General features: G+C 39.5%; 1 protein-coding gene across 8 annotated transcripts in view; it reads left to right on the forward strand.

The window, feature by feature from the left end:
* Window positions 1–15,888, forward strand: part of LOC102402637 (sodium/hydrogen exchanger 9B1) — a 73,031-nt gene that overhangs the window by 25,063 nt on the left and 32,080 nt on the right. For all 8 annotated transcript variants that reach the window (XM_006047325.3, XM_044946160.1, XM_044946159.1 and 5 more), the window contains 2 exons: window positions 210–279; window positions 4,411–4,549. In XM_006047325.3, the coding sequence (XP_006047387.2) occupies window positions 210–279; window positions 4,411–4,549 (209 nt within the window). The remainder of the gene's footprint in view (window positions 1–209; window positions 280–4,410; window positions 4,550–15,888) is intronic.

The following is a 15,888-nucleotide window of genomic DNA, read 5'->3' on the forward strand; positions in this document are numbered from 1 at the left end:
ATTTTTTGTGTTACGATTTTTAAAACTCATGCACATGACTTTGATTAATAACTTTAAAAATAACTATTTGGACTATTTAGACTATTCAGATATCTGACATGACTGAGATAAAACTTTATGGTAACAAATTAATCCCACTTAACCATGTTTGTTTTCAAATGGACTTATAGTATTTTTCTTTTTTCTTTCAAATTACTTTTAAATATTAGCATGTACACTGAAGAACCACAAAATGAACACTTGGAGGATGAAAATGTCCAGTCATCTACAACTCCTGAGGTAAAGGCTTAAAACTATATTGTAACATATGATGTAAAAACCTATCTAACATTAAAATTTCTTTTTAAAGTTAATAAGTTTTTTTCATATATTTGGTTTAAAAATGAGAAGTGGTCATTTAAAAATAACTAGTTTTAATAGGCCCTATTAAGAAAAGGGCCTGATGAACTATGGAATGAGATTTGTAACATTGTACAGGAGACAGGGATCAAGACCATCCCCATGGAAAAGAAATGTAAAAAAGCAAAATGGCTGTCTGGGGAGGCCTTACAAATAGCTGTGAAAAGAAGGGAAGCGAAAAGCAAAGGAGAAAAGGAAAGATACAAGCATCTGCATACAGAGTTCCAAAGAATAGCAAGAAGAGATAAGAAAGCTTTCTTCAGCGATCAATGCAAAGCAATAGAGGAAAACAACAGAATGGGAAAGACTAGAGATCTCTTCAAGAAAATCAGAGATACCCAAGGAACATTTGATGCAAAGATGGGCTCGATAAAGGACATAAATGGTATGGACCTAACAGAAGCAGAAGATATTAAGAAGAGATGGCAAGAATACACAGAAGAACTGTACAAAAAAGATCTTCATGACCCAGATAATCACGATGGTGTGATCACTCACCTAGAGCCAGACATCCTGGAATGTGAAGTCAAATGGGCCTTAGAAAGCATCACTACAAACAAAGCTAGTGAAGGCGATGGAATTCCAGTTGACCAATTCCAAATCCTGAAAGATGATGCTGTGAAAGTGCTGCACTCAATATGCCAGCAAATTGGGAAAACTCAGCAGTGGCCACAGGACTGGAAAAGGTCAGTTTTCATTCCAATCCCAAAGAAAGGCAATGCCAAAGAATGCTCAAACTACCGCACAATTGCACTCATCTCACACGCTAGTAAAGTAATGCTCAAAATTCTCCAAGCCAGGCTTCAGCTATATGTGAACCGTGAACTTCCAGGTGTTCAAGCTGGTTTTAGAAAAGGCAGAGGAACCAGAGATCAAATTGCCAACATCCGCTGGATCATGGAAAAAGCAAGAGAGTTCCAGAAAAACATCTATTTCTGCTTTATTGACTATGCCAAAACCTTTGACTGTGTGGATCACAATAAACTGTGGAAAACTCTGAAACAGATGGGAATACCAGACCACCTGACCTGCCTCTTGAGAAATTTGTATGCAGGTCAGGAAGCAACAGTTAGAACTGGACATGGAACAACAGACTGGTTCCAAATAGGAAAAGGAGTACTTCAAGGCTGTATATTGTCACCCTGCTTATTTAACTTATATGCAGAGTACATCATGAGAAACGCTGGACTGGAAGAAACACAAACTGGAATCAAGATTGCTGGGAGAAATATCAATAACCTCAGATATGCAGATGACACCACCCTTATGGCAGAAAGTGAAGAGGAACTCAAAAGCCTCTTGATGAAAGTGAAAGTGGAGAGTGAAAGAGTTGGCTTAAAGCTCAACATTCAGAAAATAAAGATCATTGCATCCGGTCCCATCACTTCATGGGAAATAGATGGGGAAACAGTGGAAACAGTGTCAGACTTTATTTTTCTGGGCTCCAAAATCACTGCAGATGGTGACTGCAGCCATGAAATTAAAAGACACTTACTCCTTGGAAGGAAAGTTATGACCAAGCTAGATAGCATATTCAAAAGCAGAGACATCACTTTGCCAACAAAGGTCCGTCTAGTCAAGGCTATGGTTTTTCCTGTGGTCATGTATGGCTGTGAGAGTTGGACTGTGAAGAAGGCTGAGTGCCGAAGAATTGATGCTTTTGAACTGTGGTGTTGGAGAAGACTCTTGAGAGTCCCTTGGACTGCAAGGAGATCCAACCAGTCCATTCTGAAGGAGATCAGCCCTGGGATTTCTTTGGAAGGAATGATGCTAAAGCTGAAACTCCAGTACTTTGGCCACCTTATGCGAAGAGTTAACTCATTGGAAAAGACTCAGATGCTGGGAGGGATTGGGGGCAGGAGGAGAAGGGGACGACAGAGGATGAGATGGCTGGATGGCATCACTGACTCGATGGACGTGAGTCTGAGTGAACTCCGGGAGTTGGTGATGGACAGGGAGGCCTGGCGTGCTGTGATTCATGGGGTCGCAAAGAGTTGGAGATGACTGAGCGACTGATCTGATCTGATCTGATTAAGAAAAGGAATGAAAACATGATAAGAGGTGACTGTAGATTATTTTGGAACTAAAGCAGATTTTAGGAATAATAGAAATTTGGCTTATTATTTCTTGCCATGTCCAGGATAAACTTAGTAGAGTATTAGAGGTAAAGAAAAAGGTAAATTAATTAAAATGTTCTGCTGTACATTTGAAGAGACCCAGGTTTTCATATTTGCAAGTGTATAGAGTAAGTCATTAGAGTAAGTCATTAGACCAACTTTTGTCGGTCTTGTTTTAGTAAATAATAATTGGTCATATTTAGAATTATAAATGGAGAAGGCAATGGCACCCCACTCCAGTACTCTTGCCTGGAAAATCCCATGGATGGAGGAGCCTGGTAGGCTGCAGTCCATGAGGTCACTAAGAGTCGGACACGACTGAGCGACTTCCCTTTCACTTTTCACTTTCATGCATTGGAGAAGGAAATGGCAACCCACTCCAGTATTCTTGCCTGGAGAATCCCAGGGACGGGGGAGCCTGGTGAGCTGCTGTCTATGGGGTCGCACAGAGTCGGACACGACTAAAGCAACTTAGCAGCAGCAGCAGCAGAATTATAAATTGTTGACTTTTAAAATAGGAGTTTCTACAGTTTTTAAGAGTCAAAAAAGTCCTTTTTAAAAATATTTAAAATACTCACCATTGATTTTAATTACTTTTATCTATAAAGACTTCAAAATCACTGCAGATGGTGATTGCAGCCATGAAATTAAAAGACACTTACTCCTTGGAAGGGAAGTTATGACCAACCTAGACAGCATATTAAAAAGCAGAGATATTACTTTGTCAACAAAGGTCCGTCTAGTCAAGGCTATGGTTTTTCCAGTGGTCATGTATGGATGTGAGAGTTGGACTGTGAAGAAACCTGAGCACCAAAGAAGTGATGCTTTTGAACTGTGGTGTTGGAGAAGACTCTTGAGAGTCCCTTGGACTGCAAGGAGATCCAACCCGTCCGTTCTAAAGGAGATCAGTCCTGGGTGTTCTTTGGAAGGACTGATGCTGAAGCTGAAACTCCAATACTTTGGCCACCTGATGCGAAGAGCTGACTCATTGGAAAAGACCCTGATGCTGGGAGGGATTGAGGGCAGGAGGAGAAGGGGACCACAGAGGATGAGATGGCTGGATAGCATCACTGACTCGATGGATATGAGTTTGAGTGAACTCCGGGAGTTGATGATGGACAGGGAGGCCTGGCGTGCTGTGATTCATGGGGTCGCAAAGAGTCGGACACGACTGAGCAACTGAACTGAATTGATAAAGACTTCATTATAATCTATGTAAATTTATTGTAAATTCGAAATAAAATTTAAAATAATATGGTTCTACTGGACAGACTTCCAGAAAAAGATTTCTACATCAGAACTCCAACAGATTAGTCGTGATCCAATTTAAATAACTTTGATACGTTCCTTCTGGCTAACTTATGGAACTATTTCCTCTTTGTCCACTTATTGCTTGTAAATAGGGCTGCTCATCTAATTTTCCATGTTCACAATAATAATGTAAATTTAGTTATGAGATTTGGTGGTTTCTTACACTCATAAAATTGTATGAAAGTATATTTCTTTTTTATTTATTTATTTATTTTAATTGGAGGCTAATTACTTTACAGTATTGTGGTGGTTTTTGCCATACATTCACATGAATCAGCTGTGAGTGTACATGTGTTCCCCATCCTGAACCCCCCTCCCACCTCCCTCCCCATCCCATCCCTCAGGGTCATCCCAGTGCACCAGCCCTGAGCACCCTGCATTGAACCTGGATTGGTGATCTATTTCACGTATGATAATATACATGTTTCAATGCTATTCTCTCAAATCATCCCACCCTCACCTAGAAAGATGGTAATGATGCACCTATATTGAGACAGCAAAAGAGACACAGATATAAAGAACAGACTTTTGGACTCTGTGGGGGAAAGTATATTTCTTAAAAAGCTTTTTTGTTTTACTTCAGATCCTCAAAGCTACCAGTGCTAATGAACATGAAGAAACTAAGGAAACCATCTTGCCAGAAACAGAGGAAACAAAACCACAGATGGAAAAGAAGGGCTCTTGTCCTCCACAAGGAACACTGAATAAAGCTATTACAAATGGTATGTGAAATAAGAAATGTAAATGGATAGAAAATGAGAAATGTGGATTTGATAAATATTAGAAGAGTGACCGTCACTCAGTCGTGTCCAACTCTTGGCAACCCCATGGACTCTAGCCTGCCAGGCTCCTCTGTCCATGGGGATTCTCCAGGCAAGAATACTGGAGTGGGTTGCCATTTCCTTCTCCAATAAGCCAACAAAGCCACTGCTTAATCTATACACTCCAAATCAGACGAGCAGCTCTATTTATAAGCAATATGTGGACAAAGAGGAAATAGTTCCTTGAATGTGTCAAATATAATAACTGCTTAACAGATCTATATTTTAGTATTTGTCATGACTGTTGATGTCAAATTTTGGAAATTAGAAACAATTAATAGATTTTTATTTAAAACCTACTTTAGACATTTATTTTTAAGGTAGCTAGAAGGAACATTATACTTCTGGCAATATTAATGTTTTTATTAAACTTAAGCCCCAAATTTTCAAACAGCTGTTGCCTTTAAAAGTTGTATAAAACTTAGCTTCCCTACTAAAATTTTAGAACATTTCATTGTCACCAAATATTTATAAAAGGTTAATATCCCAGATACTTTCAGTTTCTGGTCCAACATCATCACTCTATCCTAACAACAAATAAAGAGCTGAACAAATTGAAAATTCAACAAATCAACTCTTCTTAGTTCCATCCAAGAACTGAGGTCACAGGGCAAATCACTGCCCCCCAAATTAGGGATAGTCAGATTGATACAGATAGGAGGAGCAAAAATGTATTTAGAATCAAACCCCATACCCGCCAGAAACACTCAGAGGGCTCAGACAAACCTTGTGCACACCAGGACCCAGAGACCCACAGAGACTGAGACAGAACTGTGTGTGAGTGTCTCCTGTGGAGGTACAGGTCAAAAGTGGACTGCTGCAGGGGCTCTGGGTGCAGCAGACCTGGGTATGGCATAAGCCCCCTTGGAGGAGGTCGCCATTAGCCCCACCACAGAGCCACCAGAACTTACATAGGACTGGGAAACAAACTCTTGTGGGCACAAACAGAACCATGTGTGCACCAGGACCCAGGAGAAATGAGCAGTAACCCCACAAGAGACTGACCCAGACTTGCCCATGAGTATCCAGGAGTCTCTGGTTGTGGTGTGGGTCGGCGGTGGCCTGCTGCAGGGCTGGGGGCACTGAGTATAGCAGTGCATGCATGGGACCTTTTGAAGGAAGTCGCCATTATCTTCATTACCTCCATCATAGTTTGAAAGTGAAAGTGAAGTCACTCAGTCATGTCTGACTCTTTGCAACCCCATGGACTGTAGCCTACCAGGCTCCTCCATCCATGGAATTTTCCAGGCAAGAGTACTGGAGTGGGTTGCCATTTCCTTCTCCAGGGGATCTTCCCAACCCAAGGATCAAACCCAGGTCTCCCGCATTGCAGGCAGATGCTTTGCCATCTGAGCCACCAGGGAAGCCACCATGGTTTGGCCTCTGGTAAATAACAGAGAGGGAACACAGGCCCACCCATCAATAGAAAATTGGATTAAAGATTTACTGAACTTGGCCCCACCCATCAGAACAAAACCCAGCTTTCCCCTCAGTCAGTCTCTCCCATCTGGAAGCTTCCATAGCCTCTTATCCTTCTCTATCAGAGGGCAGACAGAATGAAAACCACAGTCACAGGAAACTAACCAATCTGATCACATGGACCACAGCCTTGTCTAACTCAGTGAAACTATGAGCCATGCGGTGTAGGGCCACCCAAGACGGGTGGGTCATTGTGGAGAGCACTGACAAAACGTGGTCCACCGGAGAAGGAAATGGCAAACCACTTCAGTATTCTTGCCTTGAGAACCCCATGAACAGTATTAAAAGGCAAAAAGATAGGACACTGAAAGATGAACTCCCTAGGTCGGTACATGCCCAGTATGCTACTTGAGATCAGTGGAGAAATAACTCCAGAAAGAATGAAGAGACGGAGCCAAAGCAAAAACAACACCCAGTTGTGGATGTGACTGGTGATGGAAGTAAAGTCTGATGCTATAAAGAGCAATATTGCATAAGAACGTGGAATATTAGGTCCATGAATCAAGGCAAATTGGAAGTGGTCTAACAGGAGATGGCAAGAGTGAACATCAACATTTCAGGAATCAGCAAACTAAAATGGACCGGAATGGGTGAATTTAACTCAGATAACCATTATATCTACTACTGTGGGCAAGAATCTCTTAGAAGAAATGGAGTAGCCATCATGGTCAACAAAAGAGTCTGAAATGCAGTACTTGGATGCATTTCAAAAACGACAGAATGATTTCTGTTTGTCTTCAAGGCAAACCATTCAATATCACAGTAATCCAAGTCTATGCCCCAACCAGTAATGCTGAAAAAGCTGAAGTTGAATGGTTCTATGAAAACCTCCAAGACCTTCTAGAACTAATACCCCCCAAAAGATGTCCTTTTCATTATAGGAGACAGGAATACAAAAGTATGAAGTCAAGAATTACCTGGAGTTACAGGCAAATTAGGCCTTGGAGTACAGAATGAAGCAGGGCAAAGGCTAATAGAGTTTTGCCAAGAGAATGCACTGGTCATAGCAAATACCCTCTTCCAACAACACAAGAGAAGACTCTACATATGGACATCACCAGATGGTCAATACCAAAATCAGATTGATTATATTCTTTGCAGCCAAAGATGAAGAAGTTCTACACAGCAAAAACAAGACCAGGAGCTGACTGTGGCTCAGATCATGAACTCCTTACTGGCAAATTCAGACTTAAACTGAAGAAAGTAGGGAAAACCACTGGACCATTCAGGTATGACCTAAATCAAATCCCTTATAATTATACAGTGGAAATGAGAAATAGATCCAACGGATTAGATCTGATAGACAGAGTGCCTGAAGAACTATGGAGAGAGGTTCATGACATTGTACAGGAGGCAGGGATCAAGACCATCCCTAAGGAAAAGAAATGCAAAAAAGGCAAAATGGCTGTCTGAGGAAGCCTTATAAATAGCATTGAATAGAAGAGAAGCGAAAGGCAAAGGAGAAAATGAAAGATATATGCATTTGAATGCAGTGTTCCAAAGAATAGCAAGAAGAGATAAGAAAGCCTCAGTGATCAGTGCAAAGAAATAGAAGAAAACAATAGAATGGGGAAGTCCAGAGATCTCTTCAAGAAAACTACAGATACCAAGGGAACATTTCATGCAAAGATGGGCACAATAAAGGACAGAAATGGTATGGACCTAACAGAAGCAGAAGATATTAAGAAGAGATGGCAAGAGTACACAGAACTGTACAAAAAAGATCTTCACAACCCAGATAATCATGATGGTGTGATAACCAACCTAGAGGCAGACATCCTGGAATGAGAAGTCAAGTGGGTCTTAGGAAGCATCACTATGAACAAAGCTAGTGGAGGTGATAGAATTCCAGTTGAGTTATTTCAAATCCTAAAAGATGATGCTGTTAAAGTGCTGCACTCAAATTTGGAAAACCAGCAGTGGCCACAGGACTGGAAAAGGTCAGTTTTCATTCCAGTCCCAAAAAAAGGCAATGCCAAAGAATGTTCAAACTACCACACAATGGCACTCATCTCACACACACAAAGTAATGCTCAAAATTCTCCAAGCCAGGCTTGAACAGTACATGAACCAAGAACTTCCAGATGTTCAAGCTGGATTTAGAAAAGGCAGAGGAACCAAGGATCAAATTGAATCATCAAAAGAGCAAGAGAGTTCTGGAAAAACATGTATATCTGCTTTACTGACCATGCCAAAGCCTTTGACTGTGTGGACCACAATAAACTGTGGAAAATTCTTCAAGATATGGGAATACCAGACCACCTGACCTGCCTCTTGAGAAATCTGTATGCAGGACAGGAAACAACAGTTAGAATTGGACATGGAACAACAGACTGGTTCCAAATAGGAAAAGGAGTATGTCAAGGCTGTATATTGTCACCCTGCTTATTTAACTTATATGCAGAGTACATCATGAAGCACAAGCTGGAATCAAGATCACTGGGAGTAATATCAATAACCTCAGATATGCAGATGACACCACCCGTATGTCAGAAAGTGAAGAGGAACTAAAGAGCCTCTTGATGAAAGTGAAAGAGGAGAGTGAAAAAGTTGGCTTAAAGCTCAGCATTCAGAAAACTAAGATCACAGCATCCGGTCCCATCACTTCATGACAAATAGATGGGGAAACAGTGGCTGACTTTATTTTCTTGGGCTCCAAAATCACTGCAAATGGTGATTGCAGACATGATATTAAAAGACACTTACTCCTTGGAAGAAAAGTTATGACCAACCTAGACAGCATATTAAAAAGCAGAGACATTACTTTGCCAACAAAGGTCCTAGTCAAGGCTATGGTTTTTCCAGTGGTCATGTATGGATGTGAGAGTTGGACTGTAAAGAAAGCTGAGCACTGATGAAGTGATGCTTTTGAACTGTGGTGTTGGAGAAGACTCTTGAGAGTTCCTTGGACTTCAAGGAGATCCAACCAGTCCATCCTAAAGGAAATCAGTCCTGAATATTCATTGGAAGGACTGATGCTGAAGCTGAAACTCCAATACTTTGGCCACCTGATGCGAAGAACTGACTCATTTGAAACGACCCTGATGCTGGCAAAGATTGAAGGCAGGAGGAGAAGGGGACGACAGAGGATGAGATGGTTGGATGGCATCACTGACTCAATGGACATGAGTTTGAGTAAACTCTGGGAGTTAGCAATGGACAGGGAGGCCTGTGTGCTGCAGTCCATGAGGTCACAAAGAGTCGGACATGACTGAGGAACTGAACTGAACTGAGGTTGATACAGAGAATCATAATTTAACAGAGCAGAAACCTCTCTAGCTGAGGGTAGGAAAACATAAAATGTAATTAACAAATTAGCTGGAGGCTCAATGTGGGCAAGTCTGAGAGTTAATGACTCCAAGGGTAGCCCTGTTGAGGTGTTGGGGGGATATTCTTATGTGAGTTTTACCTCCAAGATCTTTCTGTCAAGGGGAGAGAAAAGGTAACTACTTTCAGCAACAGAGCATTCTGTGCTTAACAAGAACTGCCCTCAGAGAAATTATTTTATCAGAGTATCACCTCTAGGGACTTTTATTAGCCTAACCAACTGAGAAGAAAAATACCCAACTTCAGCCCTTTCTAGCCATCCCACACAACCTAAGGGGATGAGAGAATATAAAAAAAAACAACCCTGAGGAGCACTTGTGAAATTTCTAGCCCAGGAGGCACAGGCTCACTAAAAGACTGAGGCCTAATCAGAGGACTAGAGAACTCTTCTTCTTCCCCTACAACTAACCACCACGTTATCACAGGTCCTTTTATACAGGACATCATGTTCCCCTTTAAACAAAAATATATAGCGTGTATTAAAAAGCACAGAACACAGTTGGAAGAGACAGAGAAACCATCAGAACCAGACCCAGATATGCTAAGGGTGTTGGCATTATCAGACCATGAATTTAAAACAACTCTGACAAGGGCTCCAATGGAAAGGTCGACAACATGTAAGTAAAGATGGGTAATACAAACAGAGAGCTGGAAATTCTAAGAATTAAAACCGAAAAGCTAGAAACTAAAAACACTAACAGGAAATGAATGCCTTCGATGGGTTCTTTAGGAGATTATATACAGCTGAGGAAAGAATTGCTGAGCTTCAGGATTTGTCAGTAGAAACTTTCAAAACTGGTAAGCAGAGAAAAAATTGGGGAAAAAAATACAAATATCCAAGAACGATGGGACAACTACAAAAGTTGTGACATATGGGTAATAGGAATGCCAGAAAGAAAACAACAGAAGAGATATATGAAGTAATAATGACTGAGAATTTTCTCCAAATTAATGTCAAATAGCAAACCATAGATCCAGGAAGCTTGAGTACATGAAGCAGAATAAGTTATTTTTAAAAAACTTCAAACACTATACTTAACTATGTAGTATACTCAAACTGGAGAAAATGAAAGATAAAGAAAACATCTTGAAAGAAGCTAGAGGAAAAAATACCTTACCTATAGAGAAACAAAGGTAAAAGTTACAGCCAGTTTATTCTCAGAAACTATGTAAGCAAAAAGTGAAATATTTAAAGTGTTGAGACAAAACACACATACACACCAACTGTATTCTATGAAATTATCCCTCAAAAGTGAAAGAGAAATAAAGGCATTCTCAGATTAACAAAATTGAGAGAATTTGTTGCCAGTATACCTGCCTTGCAAAAGTTTTAAAAGTTTTTCAGAGAGAAGGAAATGATATAGGTCAGAAACTCAGATGTACACAAATAGTATTCACAGCATTTTCACCAGGAGTAGTTTCCATCTTAAGAACCAGCCCCACCCCTAACCGGCCGCTTTTTTTTTTTTTTGCTCATTTTCATTCATAAGGAGCAACTCCTCATCTGTTCAAGTTTTATCAGGAAATTGTAGCAATTCCTTCACATCTTCAGGCTCCACTTCTAGCTCTCTTGCTATTTCCACCACATCTGCAGTTCCTTTCCCCACTGAAGTCTTGAACCCCTCAAAGTCATCCATTTAAAGCTATAATCAACTTCTTCCAAACTCCTGTGAATGTTAATATGTTGACCTTTTCCAGTGAAACATGAATGTACTTAATGGCATCTAGAATGGTGAATCCTTTTTAGGAGTAGAAGCTTTTCAATTTACTTTGCCCAGATCCATCAGTCACTATCAATGGCATCAATAAAATGTGTTTCTTAAATAAGAAGACTTGAAAAGAGAAATTACTCCTTGATACATGAGCCACAGAATGGATGTTGTGTTAGCAGGCATGAATACATTGTATCTCTCCGACTGAGCTCTTGGGTGACTATTGTCAATGGGCAGTATTATTTTGAAATCTTTTCTGAGCAGTTGGTCTTAACAGGGGGCTTAAGATGTTGAGTAAACAAAAAAAAAATGTTGTAAACAAATGTGCTGTCATCCAGGCCTTGTTGTTCAAGATTAGATTTAGCATTATTCTTAATGGCCCTAGGACTTTTGGAATGGTAAATGAAAATTGGCTTCAACTTAAGGTCACCAGCTGCATTAGCCCTTAAGTTACTCCTGTCCTTTGAAGCCAGGTATTGACTTCTCCTCTCTAACCATGAAAGTGCTAGATGGTGTCTTCTTCTAATAGAAGACTGTTTTATCTGCACTGTAAATCTGTTGTTTCATTTAGTCATTGTCATTTAATTATTTTAGCTTGATAGTCTGCATAACTTGCAGCAGCTTCTGTATCAGCATTACCTTGCACTTTGATGTGATGGAGACGGTATCTTTCCTTAAAACTCAGAACCAACCTCTACTAGCTTCAAATTTTTCTTCTGCAGCTTTCTCATCTCTTTCAGCTTTCATAGACTTGAAAAGAGATAGAGTCTTGCTCCATTAGGTTTTGGTTTATGGGAATGTTGTGGCTTGTTTGAGGGCTCCCAGGTGGCACAGTGGTAAAGAATCTGCCTGCCAGAGTAGGAGGCACAAGAGACACAGTTTTGATTCCTGAGTCGGGAAGATCCCCTGGAGTAGGAAATGGCAACCCGCTGCAGTATTCTTGCCTGGAAAATTCCATGGACAGAGGAGCCTGGTGGGCTACAGTCCATGGGGCTGCAAAGAGTCAGACAGGACTAAGCACAGACACACACACACACGGCTGGCTGGTTTCATCTTCTATCCAGACCACTAAAACTTTCTCCACATAAGCAACAAGGTTGTTTAATTTCCTTATCATTGGCATGTTTGCCGGAATAGCACTTTTAATTTCCTTCAAGAACCTTTCCTTTGCATTTAGAACTTGCCTAACTGGTAAAAGAGGCCCATCATGGGCCTTCATGGGTTAGGCTTTCAACGTGCCTTTCTCGCTAAGCTTAATCATTTCTAACTTTTGATTTAAAATGGGAGACCTGTGACTCTTCCTTTCACTTGAGTACTTGGAGATTACTGTAGAGTAATTAGTTGGCCTAATTTCAGTAATGTTGTGTCTTGGAATAGAGAGGCTCAAGAAGCCCCACATTCTGGGACATACAATGCACCTTAATAAGCATAAAAGATAAAAATCATACAATGTATGCTCTCAGACCACAGTAGACTTAAAGTATAATTTGTTAACAGAAAGGCTGATGGAAAATAATCTCCAAATACTTGGAGATTAACCAATAACATGTGTTCTAAACAACACATGAGTCAAAAAAGAAACCTCAAGAGACATTTCTGAATATTTTGAGTTAAATTACAGTGAAGCTATAACTTACCAAAGTTTGTGGGATACACTGAAAACAGTGCTAAGAGGGAAAAGTATAGCATTTAATGCATATATTAGAAAAGAAGAAAAATCTAAAAATCCATCTAAGCTTCTACCTTGTTGCTGTTTAGTTCCTAAGTCATGTCCGACTCTGCGACCCCATGGATTGTAACCCATCAGGCTCCTCTGTCCTTGGATTTCCCAGGCAGGAATACTGGAGTGGGTTGCCATTTCCTTCTCCAGGGTATCTTCCCAACCCAGGGATCAAACCCTGCATGTCCTGCATTGGCAGGCAGATTCTTTACCACTGAGCCACCAGAGAATCAAGCCTCCACCTTAGCAAAGTAGAAAAAGAAGCAAAATAAATTCAAGGTAAGCAAAAGAAAAGAAATAATAAAAATTAAAGAAGGCATCAATACAATTGAAAACAAGAAATAGAGAAAATCAATGAAACAAAAAGCTTGTTCTTTGAAAAGATCAGTAAAACTGATTGCCTTTCACTAGGCTAAGAAAAAAGAAAGTGAGTGAAGGCATTCAGTTGTGTCCGACTCTTTGCGACCCCGTGGACTGTAGCCTACCAGGCTCCCCTGTCCATGGGATTTTCCAGGCAAGAATACTGGAGTGGGTTGCCATTTCCTTCTCCAAAGAAAAAAGAAAACACAATCACTAATATCAGAGAAATGGAACATCACTATAGATCCTATGGGCATTGAAAGGTTAATAAAGGAATACTACAGACAACTTTGTGTCCACAAATCTGATAATTTAGAAGAAGTGGACCAGTGCTTTGAAGGACACGTTTGCCAAAATGCACACAAAAAGAAATAGGTAATCGGAATAAGACTATGTCAGTTAAAGAAATTGAATCAACAATTAATAACCTCCCCAAACAGTAAGGATCAGGCTCAGATGATTTCACTGGTGAATTCTACTGAACATTTAAGGAAGAAATTATACCTATTTTCTACAGTCTTTTCCAGAATATAGAAGCAGAGGGAAGCTTGCCAACTCATGAGTCTAGCAGTACTCTCCTACCAAAACCAAAGACATTACAGGGAAAAAACAAAACAAAACAAAACTATAGACCAGTACCTCTGATGAACATAGATGCAGAAATTCTCAGTGATGTAATTCTCTATTAACAAATAGAGCTCAACAACATATAAAAGGAATTATGCTTCACAACCAAGTGGGATTTATCATAGGTATGCAAGTTTGGCTCACATTTGAAAATAATTTAATGTAATCCATCACATCAAAAAGATAAAGAAGAAAAATCACATGATCATATCAATAGATGTGGGAAAAGCATTTGACAAAATCCAGCATTCATTCATGATAAAAACTTTCAACAAATTACAGAGGAGAACTTCCTCAATTTGACAAAGAACATCAACTAAAAGTCTACAGCTGCCATCATAATTAATCTTGAGAAAACAGCTTTCCCTCTAAGAATGTCCTCTCACCACTCCTTTTCAATATTGTATTGGAAGTCCTAGCTAATACAGTAAGACAAGAAAAGCATTAAAAGGGTATACAAGGCATACAGATTGGGAAAGAAGAAATAAAACAGCCTTTGTTCACAGATGCCATGATCGTCTGTGTAGAAAATCCAAAGAATCGAGGGAAAAAAATTCCTGTAACAACTAAATAGCGAGTGTAATAAGATTGCAGGATACAGGGTTAATATGCAAAATTCAGGGGTTTTTTTCCTAATTACAATGATCAAATGGAATTTGAAGTGAAAAACATACCACCATTTACACTAGTACTCCCCAAAATGAAACACCTTCATATAGTCTAAAAAGATGTGTATAATAGCTACATGAGGAAAACTGCAGAATTCTGAAGAAAGAATTTAAAGAAAAAGCTAAATGTATAGACTTTCCATGTTCATGGAAGACTCAATATTGTCAAGGTGTTAGCTCATCTCAACTTGATCTATAGGTTCAATGTAACTCCAATCAAAATTCCCACGTGTTGTTTCATGGGTATCAACAGGCTCATTCTAAAATTTATATAGATATGCAAAAGACCAAGAACAACTAGCTCAGTATTGAAGGAGAAAAATTAAAAATTGTAGAACAGACCCTACTCACTTACAAGACTTACTATAAACCTGAAGTAATCAAGACAGTGTGATTTGGTTATCATGAAGTCCTTTTATTAATGGAACAGAATAGAGGGCTCAGAAATAGATCCACATAAACATAGTCAACTGGTATTTGACAAAGCAGCAAAGGCAACCCAGTGGAAGAAAGATAGTCTGATGGTAGATCTACTATTGGACATACTTATGCAAAAGAAATTAATCTAGATCAGACCTTATGCCCTTGATAAAAATTAACTCAAAGTGGATCATAGACCTAAATGTAAAATGCATAACAATGAGACTCATAGAAGGTAACATAGGAGAAAATCTAGATGACCTTAGTTATGGTGATTACTTAGGAAAAACAGGAAATCCATAAATAATTGGTAAGTTGAACTTCTTTAACATTGAAAACTTCTGCTCTGTGAAAACAATGTCAAGAGATTGAGCACACAAGCCACAAACTGGGAAAAAAATATTTACAAAACACATCTGATAAATAACTACACAAAATATACCAAGAACTTACTTTTTTAACTTTTATTGGGTTATAGTTGATTTACCATGTTCTGTTGGTTTTATATATACAACAGACTGAATCTGTTATACATATACATGTATCCCCTCTTTTAAAAATTGTTTTCTTGTATAGGCCATTGTAGAGTATTGAGTAGAGTTCCCTGTGCTATACTGTAGGTCCTTATTAGTTATTTATTTTATGTATATTAATAGTAGTATGTGTATCTCAATCCTAATCTTACCACTTTATCCCTCCCCACACCCTTACTCCCCAGTAACCATAAGTTTATTTTCTACATCTATAACTCTATTTCTCTTTTGTTCTTGCATGTGTGCTAAGTCTCTTCAGTCGTGTCTGACTGCAGCCCTCCAGGCTTCTCTGTCCATGGGACTCTCCAGGCAAGAACACTGGAGTGGGTTGCCATCCCCCCCTCTTCCTGTTTTGTAGATAAGTTCATTTGTAGACTTTTTTTAGATTTTAGAT

Source organism: Bubalus bubalis, chromosome 7, assembly GCF_019923935.1.
Source record: "Bubalus bubalis isolate 160015118507 breed Murrah chromosome 7, NDDB_SH_1, whole genome shotgun sequence".
Classification (NCBI taxonomy): domain Eukaryota; kingdom Metazoa; phylum Chordata; class Mammalia; order Artiodactyla; family Bovidae; genus Bubalus; species Bubalus bubalis.